Source organism: Leuciscus leuciscus, assembly GCF_965113295.1.
Source record: "Leuciscus leuciscus genome assembly, chromosome: 1".
NCBI classification, from domain to species: domain Eukaryota; kingdom Metazoa; phylum Chordata; class Actinopteri; order Cypriniformes; family Leuciscidae; genus Leuciscus; species Leuciscus leuciscus.
In genome coordinates, this window is record NC_138725.1 from 44,794,767 (window position 1) to 44,814,433 (window position 19,667).

Genomic DNA, 19,667 nt, shown 5'->3' on the forward strand with positions numbered 1-19,667 from the left:
GTACCTGTTCATCTATTTTTTTCCTCTCTCTGTCTCACACTATATATAATGCACATTCTTGCATTCAGTCTCAAGAATGTTTTGCATGTTGTTGGTGGTTCTGCCACGACCTCTCTCTCTGTTAGACGGAGGCATTTTGTGGTGTGGCAGCTGTGGCCGTTGTGTGTTTGCGCGCGGTGCTTGATCTCCTGCTGTTTATCCTTAGTCTGTAGAAGCTGCAGGTCATTGCATATGTTTCATCACTATAGCAGGGAATGATTGCTTGTTTGGATATGCAAACGTTGATCACTCTAGACTATGCTGTTGACTCACACTCTAGTGTAATACTGTGTCTGTATACATACATATTCTAAGAAAAGTCCGTAAAAATGTAGGACCCAATAGACCTAGCCAGGGTAGACGCCATTTTGAATTCTATGCGGATGAAAATGAGGCTGTGAGGGATGGACTTACATTCTTTACAATGGCAAATGCTCTATAAAAGTATAGTAATTTTCGAAATTCACAACTTTCAAAATGTTTTATGTAGTTTTGTCTACTAAAAGTTTTTTGGAAAGATGTTTCATCAGCTGAATAAGTATGTTGAATAATATAGTAAAATAATATAGACCTATATATAATTTAGATATATGTACTGTATTAATGTTAAGAAATTATTTCCATATTGTTCACAGGTGTTTTATTTGCATTTTAAATTATACATTGCATTGTGTTGTGTTTTAGGGTTAAAGGAAATGCCTGTTGTCCTGGCAAAATGAGTAAATTATTATTTTTTTATACTATTTGGTATGCTTGTTTTGTTTAGATCAGCACTTATTGTAAGTGGAAAGTAAACAATATATTAGTATTAGTAAATGGTCAAACGTGTGACACGGCTGGTCATGTGATGTCAACATGGCGGCGTCCATTAGGGGGCGACCTGCTCATTGTAGAGTAAACAGCTTTTTCTAGAAGACTGCTATCTTATCTCATTATGTGTGCATCGTTTAAATTATATTTATTGAAGTGCTGTTCACCTCGAAACCGTTTAATTGGCAAACATTCATGAGAGCACCTTTAAAGTGTAATGGACGTGGATTGAATGAGCTCTCTTCACACTCCAGAGTTTCCTCGCCTTGGTCTTTTTTTCTTCTTCTTCTCCAGGCGGCAGTGTGATTTCTGGCCGTGCGCGGCGCTCACATCTCCTGCTCCTCTCTCACTCACTCACTCGCTCTCTCACTCGCACACGGGCACAGGAGTGTGAGAGACAGCCATGGAGAGGTGGAGAAGCGACTGTTTTCTTTGTTATTTTTAAACTCTGAGATCCGCATCGATGACACGATTCATATCTCGCCGCATACAACGCTATTCCCGATGCGCTCGGAAACGGAAAGTAGATTCTCACAGGTACAGTACGGAGCACTTTTTTCCTCCTCCTGGCTTGGGTGTAATGGGGGTTTGCGGTAGCGGAGGGAGAGAGAGAGAGAGAGAGTGAGTGTGAGAGGGATGAAATGCACCGTCGCTTTTTTCGCTGCTCGCCTTCGAATCCTCTGCGAGGTCGAGCGCGCGCTTATAAAGCTCTCGCGCTCGGTTTATCAGCGCGTGTTGGAGTGCGAAAATCAGTGTTGCAAAGTTGCACACTAGTCCCTGGGCTGCGGAAGGGCCTGGCTGTGTGTGTGTGTGTGGAGTTTGTTTCTTACTTTCCCCTCCCCCATCCGCTCCTGCTGCTGCTGAGGCCGACACATGAATGCGATGAATGTGGGGCTCACTTCAAAGCAGATCGCGAGGGCAGCGAAAGGGGTGTTGTAATGTCGTCAGCGAAGGAAAAACGCAGCGCGAGCGAACGCGATCCCTTTTTAGATGGCCGTTTCCCCCCCGTGCGTAAGTGGGATGAACGGATATATTGGCGTTTTTAGTGGTTAAAGATGGCTAGCGTGCTGTGACAACGTGTTCTCACACTAGTTGAGTCTGAACCGTTGAGTGGATCAGCAGAACAAGCTCACTAGAAATGTCGGCTCGTGCACTCAAAGATGGTGAAAGTGTTTTTCACCGTCTATGCTCACTTGTTCGGGAAGGTCTCGCGCCGCACGTACTTCCTATCCTCGCGCGTTACGTTCTTTGATGCGGTGGATGTTCGCCGCATTTATGTTTTTAAGTTATCACAGCTCGTTTTGTAGCTAGCTAGTTAGTAGCCTCTTTCAGTTTACACCCGTGGTGTTTATCGGGGCTTTGTTTTCAAATAACAGCATTTGTGTGCGTAAAATGTTTATAAATTCGTGTCTTGTGTTGGATTAGCTTGCTAGCTCCTCGCCATTGAAGTTCGCGCTGTTAAAGTTATTGACTAGGAAAGCTCAAGGTTTCTCTCCTCCTTAGCTGGCTTCATCAAGAACATCACACGAAATGTAGCTGGCAGGCAGTCACAGGTTTTAAGGTCGGAACTTGAAAGTGTTGGATTTATGGTTGGTGTCATAAATCGTGTCACAGGTGAGTTCAGGAGTGTTTGTGGCATGATGGCTGCCCTTTTGCACCATCTTTGCTTTAAGATAGATGCCTAAGGCCACGACAAGTTAGATAGCGGTTGTAGAGCACTAGAGTGTTTAATTAAACTTAGAATGGTACAGGTTTTAAATAGCCAAAAGCTGTAACGTTACTGTTAGAGCCATTATTACAGTGTAATTGACTTGTATCTCTAACGTTGGAAATGTTTATTTTAACGTCCTCCTTAGATGCACTACTATAGTAATAACAGTAAACTATGCATGATGACATGCAACCAACTCTATACTAAGTACACTAGGTTAATTAATATTGCCAGTATTTATTTGACTATTTACACTGTGACAAGGACACTTTAAAAAATAGTGTAACCGGCCTTTACTTTTCTCATCTTAATGCTATATGCAATGCACAGAATTAGCTTTCTATTGACAAGTATTTCATAAGCTCAAGTATGATACAAAAATTTTAATTTTACTTGATACATCTGCAACAGTTGGTCATAGTGTTATCTTTTATTTCTCACAAAATCCACAAGAGATCACTGATACGAGTCAATTTTAGTTATTGATGACACTGTGGTCTCCTTAATGTTATTCTCTCTTATAGGTATTTGATTGATTGTTGATATAAAGTACCCAAATTCAGGTTGTGAGTTATGTTATTTCAATTATGTGATTCTTGACATTAGCAGCACTATTTTACACAGGGTTTTACACTGTATTCTGCATCAAGCAGTATTACTTTGCTGAACTGACCATGTCTAGCCTCATTGAATGTTTTTCCATGCCTCTCTCTCTCTCTCTCTACTTCTCTTATAGGAGGAATTCTTTCACAGTGGCATTAATAGAAGTCTGGATATAAACTTTCTGCCTTGTGGGCTGTACTGGGACAGGGTGCAGGGACACTGTGAGCATGAGCTTAAACGAGAACTTGTGTTATCTAGCAGACCCGGGCAGCAGCTTCACTGAGGATGCCCCCAGACCCCCGGTCCCTGGGGAGGAGGGCGATCTGGTGTCCAGCGATGGACGGCCACAGTACAGCCACAGTTTTTACTCCTCCAAGAGCGAGAGCCTCAAGAACGAAGCCCCCATAGCTACACCCAGAAGACCCGACCTGGATCTGGGCTACGAGCCAGAGGGTAGCGCTTCCCCGACGCCGCCCTATTTGAAGTGGGCCGAGTCCTTGCACTCGCTCTTGGACGACCAAGACGGCATCCACTTGTTCAGGACTTTCCTCAAACAGGAGGAGTGCGCCGACATGCTGGACTTCTGGTTCGCCTGCAGCGGCTTCCGCAAGCAGGAGAACAACGAAGGCAACGAGAAGATGCTGAAACTCGCGAAAGCCATTTACAAAAAGTACATCCTGGATAACAACGGGATCGTGTCGAGGCAGATCAAATCAGCCACCAAGAGCTTCATCAAAGACTGCGTGATGAAGCTTCACATCGATCCCGCCATGTTCGACCAGGCTCAAACCGAAATTCAGACTATGATGGAGGAAAACACCTACCCTTTGTTTTTGAAGTCCGACATATACTTGGAATACACTAGGACGGGCGGAGAGAGTCCCAAACTGTTCAGTGACCAGAGCTCGGTGTCAGGGAATGGCAAAATCCTGCCGGGCTACTTGCCAACTGTGAAAGAAGACGAGGAATGGAGGTGCGACCAGGAGCAGGAGCAGAACTCTGAAAGCGACCTCACTCCCAGCAACAGGCTGACCCAGAAGCTGCTCATGGAAACCGTGCCTCAACGGGTGGCCAACAGTAAAAGATATCAGGACAACCGTGAGTACAGGTAAATCCCTGCAGCTTTGAAAAGCCTGTCTCTCTTCTTCCATCCCCCTTCCCCCCCTCGCGGTGCAATCGCAGTCAGAAGAAAAAGATAAAAAGGGAATCTGAGTTAAGCACAGCCTTCCACAGGAGATGAGAGGAATGCAGTATAGGCAGAAACCTCTAAGTAGCTGCGACTGAGGTAGCAAGACAGATACTGGGTCGCAGCGTTGTCTTTGCCTACTGCGAGTTGGTGCAAGTGGGTGTTCTTTGTGTTCTCCATGCAGGTGTCTCTTGAATGGCAGGCTTTGGAGCAGAATAAAGGTTTCTTCAGGAGAACCACAACATGGATTCTCTTTAGAATGTGCACAAAAGAAACTGCATTGAATATTTTGCAAGCAAGAAAGAAAGAATGTGCACTCTCCAAAAAGTTTTGCGGTATAGATTTAACAGATGCATTCAGGGACGATTTATGTATCTGATTTAATGCCCTTTGAAGTCCATAGCTGCGTATGGATTTGTTGTGTTTCTGAATGTTTAGATCTCTATCTCTCATACCACCCATAGTTTGCCCGGCGAACGAGCGTATTGGAATGTATGCTTCAGGTATTGTGTTTTGCAATGCATTTTTTTTTTTTGTGCTCAGATATTCCCGAGGCATTCCTCACCACCAGTTTTGACGGCCCATTGTGCTCTTTTATCTTTCTCGTTCATATCGTGCATCGCACCAACATCGTTTAATCTGGAGGACGTGCTTTTTTTTTTTTTTTTTTTAAGCCGTGCTGTGAAATTTACAGCAAATCACTTGATGCATCAGAGCCTCGAGTCCCTCCATATGAGCAAAATGGGATTTAGAGATGTGACTGCTAAATACTTTAATCCTTGTCCTGCTGGAATAGAAAGCGGTGCATGTGGGCCTTTGAACAGCCTCTGCTGAAGATTACAAAGCTTTCCGCCCTAGATTTAAAAGCAAATATATCGACAGGTGCTTTCACAATGAGATATCAAAGCAACAAGACACTCCAGGTATGGGTTGTTTTTAGGCTTTTACCATGGTAAAAAAAACTTTATTTTTTAATTTACATTTACATGTGGTATTATAATCAAGCTACAGCAGGTTTTCGTGCAGTCAAGCTACAGGCTTTAGCTGTTCAGCTATACGTATGATGCATTGCATAATTTAATATTTGATGGATGATATGCATGTTGCCATATGACCTCTATCTTTTAGAGCATGCACAAAATGCCAAATTGACAATTGTAGTACAATTTGAATACATGCTGGACAAAGTTGAGCTAAAATAGCATTATCCAGCTCTGATATTCTGACTTAAAGGGATAGTTAGTTCACTCAAAAATAAGAAAAATCTGTCATTTGCTCACCCTCATGTCATTCTAAACCTGTATGACTTTCTACTCTGGAACAAAAAAGAAGAGATTTTGAGAAGTCTTTTGTTTGTCTCTCCAATAGGAAGCCAATGGTAACCAAAACCGTTTGGTTACCAGTATTCCTCAGAATATCATCCTTTTTGTTCCACAGAAGAAATTCATACAGGTTTTTCATGAAATGAGGGTTAAATGATGACAGAATTTTCATTTTTGCACGAACCTCCCTTTAAAAAATTGGGTTGGTGCGATTTCAGCCAGACTGCAGTGCTTGCATGACATTTTAAAAAGACAAATAATTATTTTAGTCCCACTGTTTTCTCAACATTTTTGACTCCAAGCCGAAGCCATTGTCCACAACAAGCCATTGTCCACAACAATATTCAAAGACTCCCTTTTTTTTAGTTTTTTTTTTAGTTCATGATTTACTGGAGGAGGATTAAGAATAATAATTTTTACATCTTTTTTTATTTAGTCTAAATTTCTACCCGATAAAAATATTTTGCAGCTTTGCATAACTAGAAAAATGTGTATCCAATTATAAAAATACCCATGGATGACTTATACAAGTCTAGAAATAACACTTTGTGTGATTACATTTTTTTTATAACGCATTAAAAATGAGGCTACCTCATATAGGTTTTTCAAGAAAGAAAGAAACAAAAACTTGAGAAAGTGAATTAAAATAAGAAATGTCTTGATTTTTGGTTGTTTTTATCTCATTTTAAATAAGTTTTAAGGCCTCTTTCTTGAGGCCCTCTTGGAAGTTTGCTGAGGACCCTAGTGGACCCGTCCCTCCCGGTTGAGAGCCACTGATGTAAATGCATTTACTGTAATGCACAGCTTTGAGCAGCTTATTGCTTTTATGAAACTAAGACTGTAAGATACTGTAAAACAGAGATCAGTAAAATAGATCATATTAATCATAACAGTCAAAATAAATGGTCATATACTGTTGTCTGTTTGCAGATGATACAACTTAGTAATAACTACATTAATTTTAAAAGTGGTGTTTTATAAGGAACTGAACCTGAACTATCTTTTTTTCAAATGTATTTTGTACACCATGTTTTTTCCCCTCTCGGAGCTAAAGCTTAAATTCTAAGCAGGCATGGAGGAGCAGGAGGAGGATTTACACAGCTTGATTTAGCCTCTGTAAAATGCTCAAGCATACATTGTGCTCTGCTGCTCTGATGTGCTCAACTGCACTGTGTTCACTGCTGGCACTCCTCCCGCAAAGAGATTGAAAATTGCGGAAATCTACCCCTAGAAGTTGACCCAGTTTTCTCTCAACTGTCTGAGACAAACCTTGACATCTGTTGATGGTGCAGTAACCCTGTTCTGTCCAAAACCTCAGAGCTTTAGATGTTCAGGTGAGGTATAAAGATGAGAAACATCCCCAGGAGTGTTCTGAAAGGAAATGCGCCTCTCTTTGAGATGTTTTTGCAGCATCTTCTTCCTTTCCTCCTTTTGACTCGCATCTTCTCCCGACAGTTTGTTTAGCATGCGGAGGGCTTTGTGTAGCATTTACATTTTTGGATGTTGTTAAAGGATACTTAAAAAAAATTAAAATGACAAACGAAAGACTCAATGACGGATAGATATTGTTAAACTGCAGAAACTCCCTCCCTCTACACTCCACCCAGCTCAACCTATTCTCCATTGCCTCTGGACCTGATGTGTTTTTAATTAGCGGGAGCAATGCATTTGTGAGGCTGTGTTCAAATGATTTTTTCATTAGGCCTACATGAAGTATTTGGCTGGAATTACAGAAAGACATCACGTTTATTTTTTAAATAGCCTTTTAGGTAAATGCTTTAGGGTTTCATGCATGTAAATTTTGCAGGAGTCATATGTCTTTCATTTGCTGGCAAAAACTAGGAAGTGAGGGAATTCAGAAGTTTCTTTGGTAATAAGGCCATAGTGATTGTCTGTAACATGCATCTTTAACTCTAGAAATAATTCCTTGGCTATACCAACCAAGATCAAAATATAAATCTAAGTCTAGACATTTTAAGAGGAATTTGGTCCAGCAGGACTCAATATGAAAATGTTTATTTTTTCACTTCTGTTTCTGATGTCTTGCACTGACGTAGGAATACATGATTTACTTGTATTGAACAAGCAATAAATCCTTAAAACAAGTTGTTACTTCACATCAAAAGCTTTATTAAGGTTTTATTGCATTTCACAGCCAAACTTGAATAAAATAGTGATTTAACCGTGATTAAATAGTGATTTACCAAGCTTTGTAATGGAAGTGAATGGCACCTGAGATTTTGAAGCCCCAAAAAGTGCATTCATCCATTGTAAAAGTAATCCATACTATTCCAGGGGGTTAATAAAGGCCTTCTGAAGCGAAACGATGTGTTTTTGTATGAAAATAATATATTTAAATAGATTTATACATTTATAAACTTTAATCACTGTGAAGAGTGAACTCATACCTAACGAAAGACGAATGCAGAAGCGCAGAGGAACAAAAATCCTTAAATCAAAACAAAACACCGGTCACAAATTAGAAGTCTAAAAGAAGAATTTTTAAAGAGTAACGTCTGAGGATTTCGGTATAAAAGAAGAGGAGCTTGAGTTTGTTTTCCAGCCCTATTTGTTTTAACCATGAGAGACGTCTACTCTCACCTAAGTTTGCGCCACTCCTACATCCTACGTCGGATCAGAGGTCACTCTTCCTCCAGAACTCGACTCGCATACGGCCGTTACCGTAAGCCAGTGATTTATAGTTTATAAAGTTATAAATAAGGATATTTTTCTGACAAAAACGCATGGCTTCGCTTCAGAAGGCCTTTATCAACCCCCTGGAGCCATATGGATTACTTTTATGATGCATGAACGCACTTTTTTTGGGCTTCAAAATCTAAATCCCATTAACTCCCATTATAAAGCTTGGAAGTAATAATAATAATACTTAATAACAATTTAAATATATTTTGAGTTCTGAACACTTACATTTTTAATTCAAAAGATTTTGCTGCCAAATAAGTTAAACACACCTGTTTGACTTTTGATGCCAAAACATGGTATTTTAAAGGTGCTGTATATTATGTTTTTTGACGGTACTAAAGCATAAAAATACCATGTTTCCCAAATCTCTGCACATATACTAAGTTCAAATACTTGTTTATCCGAAAAACAATGTTACAGCCAATTATTCTATTTTGAAATTCCAATCTTCTTTGGAATGTCTGCTTTTGTTACGATGTGTGTGATCCCGTCCACTGCCAAGTTACCCAGTAGTCTTTTGACACCCCGGGTTGCCAGTTGGTGGAAAATACAGCGTACTGCAGCCATGAAAGCCAGTACATGAACTGGGTCAGAGATCATAGATTCTACCCGACCTAAAAAGCCTCAGCGATATAAACAATGTGAACATATACATCAGCTGATCAACTTTGTGTAAGGTTTGTCGCTTTCCATTGTCCATTACGCTCGTTGCTTTTGCACGTCCTCAATCTGGCTACCCGTGCAAGGTGGAGGGGGCGGCGACTGCAGTACCTATTTCAACCTTTAGCTGTTAACATTACATACTGCACCTTTGAGTAATGTTATGATAACTTTAGTAATGACAACATTAGGGTTTACAGTTAAGTGTCGGATTGGCCAGAATTTAGTATCAGTGAATCCCTAATAGTAAATCTAATTGTAATTATCTTGCATTTAGGATTAATATGGTCATAAGTAAGGTGTTAGTTCTTGTTAATTGATGAATCGGATTTCACTCTGGCTACAGCTAATATTAAGATGAAATGTCAAGTGGAATGTCAAGCTGTCTCCATGTGTTAGTGTTTTACTATGATTTTATTTATTTTTTATGTCAGGAGGGAGATTAGAATTTGTATATGTCCAGGTTAGTCTGAAAGACAGTTGTTTATTAGCCGGTCAGTGATTTCTTTCATTTGTGTGATACGTGGCTCTCTAAGAGGGAAAGTGTAATCTGAATCTCAGCCTCTCTCTTTTACCTGTACTCTTGAGTGCAGATCTGCCTTTGAGGGTTTAATCTGTAGGAGTCTGGAGTCTGTGTGATCACATGTAAAATGGGATGACAAAGAGCTCATAATTATTCTGAGTGCGGGGAGGTGCACAAATCTTAGGCACAGCAATGTAACCTGTACCTAGGTAATGGCTCCTTTCAAATGCGCATCGTGCTTTTGTCCCAGTGAAGTTGGCTTTGGATGCAAGGATTTTTAAGTGGTAATGGGCTGCGAGGGGAGCCAGTTAAATCCTAATGTGTCTGTGCTTTTTATTTTTTACCTTAGAGAGAGCTTGCTTTTTCTTTGTAGGAGATGTCACAGTAATTAATGTGTTCGCTCAGTTGGATGTTGGCATGTGTATGTTATTGAGGGGAAGAGAAAGCAGATCGATTCGTTTTGAATCGCAGTAATGATACAGAGATTCCAGATGCCCCCTGCCTGTTTTAGAGCCTTTGTTTTGTGGAGAATCAAATGGAATGGGGAATGCTGGGCATGTGGAGAGAGCTGCTGAAGGCTCGGGATCGTCTCTGAAGGCTTCTGGGTATCTCTTATACGGTGAATATTGACATTGCTGCTGCTTGAATCATTAGAAGACTGTGGATGGGTTGAGAGTGAGGGATAATCACTGGAGACTGCAGAGAGCCTGGGTCTCTCTCTCTCTCTCTCTCTCTCTCTCTCTCTCTCTCTCTCTCTCTCTCTCTCTCTCTCTCTCTCTCTCTCTCTCTCTCTCTCTCTCTCTCTCTCTCTCTCTCTCTCTCTCTCTTTTCTTCTCCCCCTACATTTTTCTTCTCCCCCTACATTTTTCCTGTTCTATCTGCCTCTGTCGGTTTCTTTCTGCCCCTCTGCTTAGGCTGGTCATAAAGAGATGTTTCTGTCTCGTTTTGTGAGAGGTTCAAGCAGTGCCTAGCTGTTCCCTAGTGCCACACAATAAACAAGCCTTGTATCGCTCTTATATACACAGTGAGAATGCCATATTCTGAAATAATATCGTCTGGTACATTTCAAAACACATCCTGCTCCTTTTGTGGTTGCTTTAAAATTACATGCGGGTAGTAATGAATAATTAGAGAAGCATTTTAATTTCTGTCATACCTGTTCTTCCTAGAAGGAATCCGTATTGCATGGTTGACTACATTTTTCCATTGCTGTTATTTACATCATCTCCGTCATGCTCATATTGGCCATCCTGGATTCATTCCTCAGTTGGCATGATGTGTGTTAGCTGGGGGAATTCATTCTGAGCAGAGGATGCTGTCATTAATATTAAAATGATGTAAGGGAATAGAGTTTTATATTCTTTCATATGACATTTTCAATATGTCAGCAGAAAGTAATGTGCTTTTGAACACACTTGTTTATTTTAAAAGTGAAATATTAATATTAAAAAAATTAATGAGAAAAACCTTGCTATGCGTCATAAAAAGAACTATATTATTTACTCAAAAAACAATATTTACTGAAAAAGAGACCTATGAAATCATTTACCCCCCTGAATTCCATTTTATTAAATTTTTTCCAAATCTCCTTTTTATTTTTTCTGCATTCCATTTTTATGGTAGTTTTAATGTTCAATAATTTTAATAATCAAAAACCGTGTTCAATCAATTGAATTAATAAAACAAAGGTCGGGTTCTGATTGTTATTGGCCAATAATAGCTTTATATAGTTTTGATCGTTGGTTTCTATGAAGGCCAATCAGATGACGTAAAACTCGCTGGACAGTTTTTCTGCACAGCTAAAAATGCTTCACAACATTCTCCGGACTGGCAGTTCTACCAGGTGTTAGGCTTGCTGCAATAGTCGGTGTTGCCAGTGTTCAGTTGTAACACTGGTTACATCACTTGCACACCGTGGCAACGTCACCCACAGTCTTATTTTTATTTTTTTATAGTAATACAAATAATTTAGTTCAGTTAGAGAAGAGACACTACAATTAAAAACTGAACGTGTCTGCTCAATGCAGCGTGAGCCCATAGCCACAGCACAAATCAGTAGCAGGTGTCAGATTTCATTTATCACGTTACGAGAGTGACCGACAAGACGATGGCGGAAAATTTGGTTTCAAAGCGAAATGGAAAAGCGCCTATTTAAGCAAGTTTGTCATTGTACTGTTTTGTTGTGTTTTTCATTAAGAATAATGAACCTACCAATCAAGCAACTGCCACCCCTGAATTGGCGCTAATTCAAAAGCGAAAGTAAAATGCACAAGGGCATTTATAATGGTGCGTGACTACTGGCTGATAGACGCCGCTTTCAAATGCTCCCGTGTGCATCTTTGTAAGCGCTCGATAAAGAGCGTGAAAGACAACATGTTTTTGAAGCGTTGATCATTGCAGCCAATCATAGACATGTGTTGAGCGCGTCAAAATGCGCTCAAAATGCTAGAGGGGAAATACTGGTATCGTCAATTGTTTTAATTTCAGCACCGACTTGGTACCGAAGTCGGTACTTTTGACAACTCTAGCAGGGCTCGAAAAATTTCAAAATCTCTGGTAGCCCTTCGGGCAGGCACTCTTCAGATTTTGGTAGCCCGAAATGAATTTTACTAGCCCAGATAAAAAGACAATTTTCAATGTAGAAAATTGGTTAGGAGTCAAAACAATGAATCAAAAACTTTTTCAAAACACAAAATATCAACAAATATGCATCTGGTTCTGACTGAACTGAAATGTGTGTGACAAGTATGGAACATGAATCAGTCTGTATCTGTGGCTCAGCCCCCAATGAGGGTATGATACATTTTTTTTTTTAAAGTAACACTTTAGTTTAGGGTCTAATACTCACTCATACTCAGTCAGGGGGGTTCGAGAATTTTTTTATTTCTCTGATCTACATATGTGCATTTTAAGATGTTTTGAAGGCCAAAAAAAAAATGGATAACAATAGCTTTAAAATCTCCTCATCAGCATCACACTCCTATTCTCTTTGTCTTCCCCTCCTAAAGCTGAGCTTTGACTGATATAGGCTTTTCATTTTTGTCTGTCAGTGAAGTAAACATAGGGTCATCTGATAGGTTGATTTATGAATCATTTTCTCAGACGCATTAATTTACTGAAAGCTACTAGGAAAGCTAGGTAGCCTAAGTTTATTAAATTCATTCACAGTATGTACACATTCATTATTGATCTTATTCCTAAGGGCCGTAGACAGGGCTTTATAATCAAAGAGGTCCTGCATTTAAGGTTATTAGGGGGTTCAATTTTTCATTTTTTTGTCCATTTCAAGACATTTTATGGCCAAAAAAAGGATAAGAAATAGCTTTAAAACAACGTCAGTGGGCAGTAGATTATTTGTCAATACCTGCTCTCACTTCTTATCCATCACTTTCTTTTTCTCTCAGTCTCCTCATCTTGCCCTGTCTCTTCCCCTCCTAAAGCTGAACTTTAATTTACTGAAGGCTACAAATTGTATATTAATTCTCAATATGTACACATTCATTATTAATCTTGTGCCCAACATGAAAACGGCTTTGTTAATGCTCTGTTAAAGTCCCCTCACAATGACACCAAACTAATTATTAGTCACGTTACATAGGCCTATTTTCAGTTCAAAATGGCGAAATTCGACAAAAGTATATTCGTTTGTCTGATCATTTTTGTCATTCGTTTCACATTTATGACCTAAAAAACTGTCAAATATGAAATGTTTAGTTTACTTACATCTTATCTCGCAGTCGCTCTGCTCAAATTCGCGCTCAGAAGCTTCTGTGTATATAAAGCCCGCCTACTTTGATTTGATTGGTCATCTCAAATATTCTGACATTGAAAGACCAATGAGACTCAGATGAACACACACACACACACACACACACCCTGTCCTCTGTTTCTGACGTGCGCTCTGCTCGGAGCCACTGCGGATTGAAGATGAAGAACGCGCTGAATCTGATTATAACAAGACTTAAGCGAACAGTATTTCAGATAGCCCGTTGGGCAGGCCGGTTATACATTTTGGTAGCCCGAATCGAAAACAATATAGCCCCGGGACGTCGGGCAGGCGATTTTGCGAGCCCTGTCTAGTTGGCCTATTAATTATTTTGGTGATCGGTATTGGCCAATACTGCTTCCAGTAATCTGTGATCGATGCAAAAATCCTGATCCTAATCCCTGTTGTGGATGCGCTCCTCATGTAACAACTTGCTGAAATGCGTTAACTAAACCCAACGAATTCACAGCTTTTTATTACAATAGTATTCTCATTATAATGTTATTTAAATGAAACTCCCAATCATAGTTATTAATAATGAGCATTGCTCTTTGAGCTGCCTTCGCTGCACTAAACCGGTAAACTGTAAGGCTTTGCCTGTGGATTGTGTGTTCACACTTGGCATGTTTGGTTAGATTAAAACGAACCCTGGAGCAATTGCTCTGTTAGAACGGTTCATTTGAATGAGTGTGAACGCTGCCATCCGAACCCTGGTGAGCAAGCAAACAAGCGGACCAAGACCGTTGAAAAGATGGGTCTCGGTCCACTTCCAAACGAACTCTGGTGCGGTTTGAATGAAATATTAACACAACACTGACCAAAGACATGTAAACAAACCAAAATCAGGACATGGTGTCTAGGGCTGCAACAACTAGTCGATAAAATCGAATAAATAAAGTCGAATAAAAATCATCGACAATGAATGTCATTATCAATTAGTCGTGTCTGCCCACCGTGCACGGAAAACTTCCGCCAGTCGCGTCAAATTACAGTACTGAATAACGCATTTCTATGGACAAAATTCATCTAAAAATAGTGGGGGAAATGGAGTGAGCTGTTGGGGGATAGGTGCGTGATCCAAGCTGCCCAAAACATGAGAATTCTTTATTTTAAGCTTCAAGCTAATGCATAAGCATAATGTTTAACATGGATTGCCTGTCAGGCGCTTTGACAGATGCGTGTGCAGTTTAATGTGTGATATGTTTCCTCTGCGCAAACTTACATTTTTTGGTTATATCCTTATCTGTAAGATGAATTCACGTGAGTATTTCCGTTTTGCATGAATGCTCGTCCTGACAGTCTGCGTTAAACTTCAGACTTTACTGAATGAGCGCCGGCGCGCACATGCGCCTCAGATACAGAGAAACACGATTAATATTTATCGCAAAAATATTCATTTTTTTCTAAAATATCTGTTGATGGATGTTAAATTTAGGTTTAAAAGTCAACATTAAAGTATTTGTAATTTAAGTATTTTATGAGAGGTAACTGTAAAGGGATAAGTGCGTGTAATTGAATATAAATGTAAGATGTTTCTAACATTTAGAGGATAAAGAAATGACAGGAACAGATTACTGTGTCCAGAGCAATGTGTGTGTTCCTGCAGAAAATTCCTCTTATCTGTTAGCATGGAGTTAGTGTTTTTCCTTTTCTTTATTATCTAAATTTTTAATGTAGGAATTGAAACTGTCCTCTTGCTTTATAGCTCTTTTGTACATATCAAAGATATAGATATATATATATATATATATATATATATATATATATATATATATATATATATATATATATATATATATATATATATATATTCATATTCACTATGTTTTCATAGCATTCAGTTGGCAAATTTGTTCGAAGGACAGCTTTCGCCAGTATGTGGAATAGTGTTTTGTCAATAAAAAAGAAGAAAATTGGGCTTTTTAATTTGATTAATCAAAGAAATAATCAACCAACTAATCGATTATAAAAATAATCATTAGTTGCGGCTCTAATGATGTCTCAGACACCCTGAAAAGTACAGAATGCTCAAGCATACCTGTTTTTTCTCATCATAGTCATGATGTTGTCTATCATAGTTTGCTGTGTGACAGGGAATTCCTTGTTTTTACTCCTTTTACACAATTTATAAGCTCTTCACAAGTTCTCAGCTGGTCAAAATAGCATCATATGTAGGTGCAAAATAAAAGTAGTTTTTTTTTTTTTTTTGTCGGACCAAATGAACCAAGCGAACTGACACTACAAGTGTGAACACACCCTAACTCAACGAAATGCATTCTATATGAGATTACTCAAATATTTAACATAACATAATATTACAACTTATTTCTGCACAAAATGATGTGAATGCACAATTGAACTTGAAGTTACGTGCTAGTCAGAATGCATGGATCTCCTGGGGTGGATGCGCTCTTCCCATAACAACACGCTAAAACACGATAACTAAACCCAAATAATTCACAGCGTTTTGTTACAATAGTATTCTCATAATGTTGTGATATATGACAGTCCTAATCACAGTTATTAATGTCTTGCATTGCTGTCTGAGCTGCATGCGCTGAAACTACAAGATCACCGGTAAACTAAAGTGCTTTTTTTTTACCACGTTAATTAACTTAAAGGGATACTTAACCGATTAGCATTAAGCTTTGGATCAGTAGAAACCCGGTAGTATTTTTGAATGACCGTGCTTCCCTCCCTCATGTCCCCCTGAGACGAGAGATTTCTTTTATTGTGTGTCTGGAAAAAAACGTCATTTAGCGTCATCGGAGGCTTTTTTGGCCAGAGGCTAGAGACTACAGCCAGTAGTAGGAGCTCGTTCCGCATGTTTTCAACCCGCCCATAGGGGGATAGGGGGACCGCACGATAAAACAGTGTCTCTTCAGTTTTGAGTCAACTAGTAGCCTAGTTGTATAATTTCTTCTGATACTGCCCTCTATAACTGGTAGGTGTGGCTTGGGAGTGGCCTCAAAGGGCGGCGAAGCAAGTGCATTCTGGGCGTTGTTGTCTTTCATCCACATGAACCAAAAATACATTTTCTGGCTTTTCTCGGTCTAGAAGGCACCAAATAATTTCACATTTCTACTACATAAATGACCCAATTTAAATACACATTCATCTTTCCAGCGGTGAAATATCCCTTTAACCAAATGCATCCTTTATAAGAAATCATGTATACACAAAATAAACATTACAACTTACAATTGCACAAAAGGCTGTGAAAGTGAACAAAGGTACAAAGAATACACAACATTCTTTTACAGTAGGGCTCTCATTATAATTGTATGTAGCCTATATGACAGGCTTGCACTGCACATGTCACACTTAACTGAATTTTCCTTTTTGAAGTGATTCCAATCGTATTTCAAGCTATTTAAAACAATACTGGCTTATAGTGGTAATTTCATGTATTTTTTATTTTTAAATAAAAGTGTTTGCTTGCCAAGTGTTAGTTTTCCTACATCTTAGCTTTTAGTTTGGGGACAATCTTTGAAAGTTGAATAATGATTTTGGTCATCATATAAAAATTTGAATTCAAATTGAATAATAGAGCTTAAATTGAATTTAGAGCTTTGAAGTGTTGGAAAAAGTGTGAAGCTCTTGAAAGTCCTTAAAGTGCTTGAATTTCATTCAAAAAAAAAAAAAAATGTTCGAAGCCTGAGATAAATGATGTAAAAACATTCGACTTTCTGCCACAATACCATAGTTACAGTTAGCGTTATTACATTAAATCCATGGTGAATGTTGGTGACTTGTGGTTTGAAAAGCAATCTGTACTAATTCATGGCACAATGTTTCTCCTGGTTTCCACGTCAGCGCTATTTGATCTGATATCTGTGGTGTATAACAGAATTTGAATGCTCCTCACTAGATCTCGCTGAGATGTTAATACTCAAACACTTTATCACTGGATCTCCCAGCGCTGCATAGTAATGGTGTCGCGTGATCGAGATCGGCCCACGAGTAAACCTGTTCGCTGCGAGATAAGAGGTCTGCACTGCATAGCTCAAACGAGTAGCGTGGTTTTGTTCTGCTTTCCTTTCGTTTGCCATTTGATGTTTCTTATATGCAACAAAAATGTGCAGCTCTTATCAGTTGGGCAACACCAGTGGTGGTGACACCAGACCAATTCAACCTTTAGCAAAATTTAGTCGCACCGGCAGGAAAAATGGTCGCAGTTTGGAGCACTGATCTGCCAAAATGCAGAAATGTGACAATTTCAGAAGAGAAGGATTATAGCTCAAGAGTCATATTTACTACTTCTACAAAGCTGATCAGATTCGAAGTAAAAAAATAAAATAAAAAAAAAAGGGCAATTATGTAAGTCACTGTTTATGAATTGTTCTTTAAAAAGGTAATTCTGTGAGGAAATGTGGTCTGAAAATCTACAGAGGTTTGGAAAATTTTTTGATTTTGGAAAAGTATGGAATTTTGAAATGGAAAATGTGCAGGAACCCTGTAACTATAGACAACAGGCATTAACCAGGTAATATTTTAATAGCATTTAAACAGTGTTACACTTATTCATGCTGCAGTTTTCGCATGACAAGATGGTGTCCTCAACTGTGTGGCATGTCATTCTTCTTTGTCGGTGCAAGATAATTTGGTTTTCTGAGAATTTGATTGTCTGCATGTTGCCTCCACCCAGCTGAAACTTAATTTTGAAAATGTTTAAGGTTAATTAGATGATGAAACTCTTGATTAGCTGTTTGCTATCATTAAGTCCTTTAAGGCAAGTCCTTTTGTTAAAGGATTTTGTCTTCAAGAATAAGACGTTTATGAACATTTTGTATGTAATTATAATTGTATGATGTAAGGATGCTTCAGGTTTTTACAGCTGACAAACTTGTTTTGTGTAGTCTGATACCAATCCTTATTTGTTTTTGTTAGTGATGTTAGCGTTAATGCATGAGATTATTTTTTTTCAGTTTAAAGCTTTCAAAATAAAAAAAAAAATTTCTGTCATATTTTGGCTAGCGTTACATTATATGATTACGCTCTTATACATGCAAATGCTTTTAAACCATTCAAGTGCGACCAGACAAAAGAGAACGCACTTTCAGTGATTGTGACACACGACACACACAGACAGACACGTGTCAGTATCGTGCACACAGCACACTTTTGTAGCTGTAATAAGGATTAATTTATTATTTATGCAGTGCAGAATGTTTGATAATTTATCTATATTTCCTACACAGGTAAATATGACATTTATGTGATAACGGTTTATGTGAGGATTGTTTTAAGTTCACTTAATTTAAATTTTTTATTTTTTTTATTTTTTTAAGCCTAATAAATGTTAAAAAATAAAATGTGTAGCTTTCAATTACACTGTAATGTTGAATGGCTATAATGTTTAAAATTGGGGCAAATTATTTTCATCGATAATCAGTAGCAGTGAGACTGGCCCTCATTCATAAAAAGATGCCATTTAAAGGGATAGTTCACCCAAAAATTTAAATTCTGTCATCATTTACTCACCCTCAAGTTGTTTCAAACCTGTATGAATTTCTTTTTTCTGCTGAACACAAAATAAGATATTTTGACAGTTGATGGACCCCATTGACTTCCATAGTATTTTTTTCTTCCTACTATGGAAGTCAATGGGGTCCATCAACTGTTACCGACATTTTTCAAAATATCTTCTTTTGTGTTCAGCAGAAAAAAGAAATTCATACAGGTTTGAAACAACTTGAGGTTGAGCAAATGATGACAGAATTTTCATTTTTGGGTGAACTATCCCTTTAAACAAGTATGTTAACTACACTGTCTTTATGTTGGTTCTACATTAAAGGTATAGCGGAGGATCTTTCCAAATTTTAGATAAGACCCGCCCTCTCCACTTTTTGAAAAGTTATGATTGATTCACCAGAATGATTGACAATTAGGAGGACCAATAGTATAGGTTACCCACCAGGAAGTAAAACATCCTCCGCTATACCTTTAATTTGGAGATTAACGGTGAAATTATTACATTATAAAATGTATAAAAACGTAAGTGTTTTTAATTGCGATTATTCACAGAACAACATACACGTATCATTTGGAAGTAAATAAATGAATTAAAAAATCTCTAAATAAAACGGACTTACGCAACTTCTTGATTCTGTAATCGTATTACTGTATTTTTCACAAATAAAGAAATTGTTTTTTATAAAAGAATAAAAAGTAAGTAAACACTGTAACCAACAGGGCACTCAGTAGGCAAATCTGGCTAATAAAGTTTGTGTGTACTGGGAATCATATTTTTTTCAAATAAAGACAAGGTAACACTTTACATACAGCACAATGAAAATGACAAGAATATGTCACACTGGGCCACTGAATATAGCACAGCATAG

General features: G+C 38.5%; 1 protein-coding gene and 1 long non-coding RNA gene across 5 annotated transcripts in view; both read left to right on the forward strand.

Annotated features, from left to right (window-relative positions):
• LOC309514045 overlaps positions 1-19,667 on the forward strand; it is a 124,093-nt gene that overhangs the window by 8,261 nt on the left and 96,165 nt on the right. The window lies entirely within an intron of this gene.
• The window catches only part of axin1 (axin 1), a 38,660-nt gene continuing 20,128 nt past the window's right edge, over positions 1,136-19,667 (forward strand). Inside the window, exons 1-2 of one of the 4 annotated variants that reach the window (XM_082189194.1) lie at positions 1,136-1,386; positions 3,297-4,271. In XM_082189194.1, the coding sequence (XP_082045320.1) occupies positions 3,391-4,271 (881 nt within the window). In that variant the 5' untranslated portion in view covers positions 1,136-1,386; positions 3,297-3,390. Of the gene's footprint in view, positions 1,387-1,460; positions 2,464-3,296; positions 4,272-19,667 lie in introns of those variants that run through there. The other 3 variants (XM_082189193.1, XM_082189191.1, XM_082189192.1) reach the window with 3 other exon arrangements.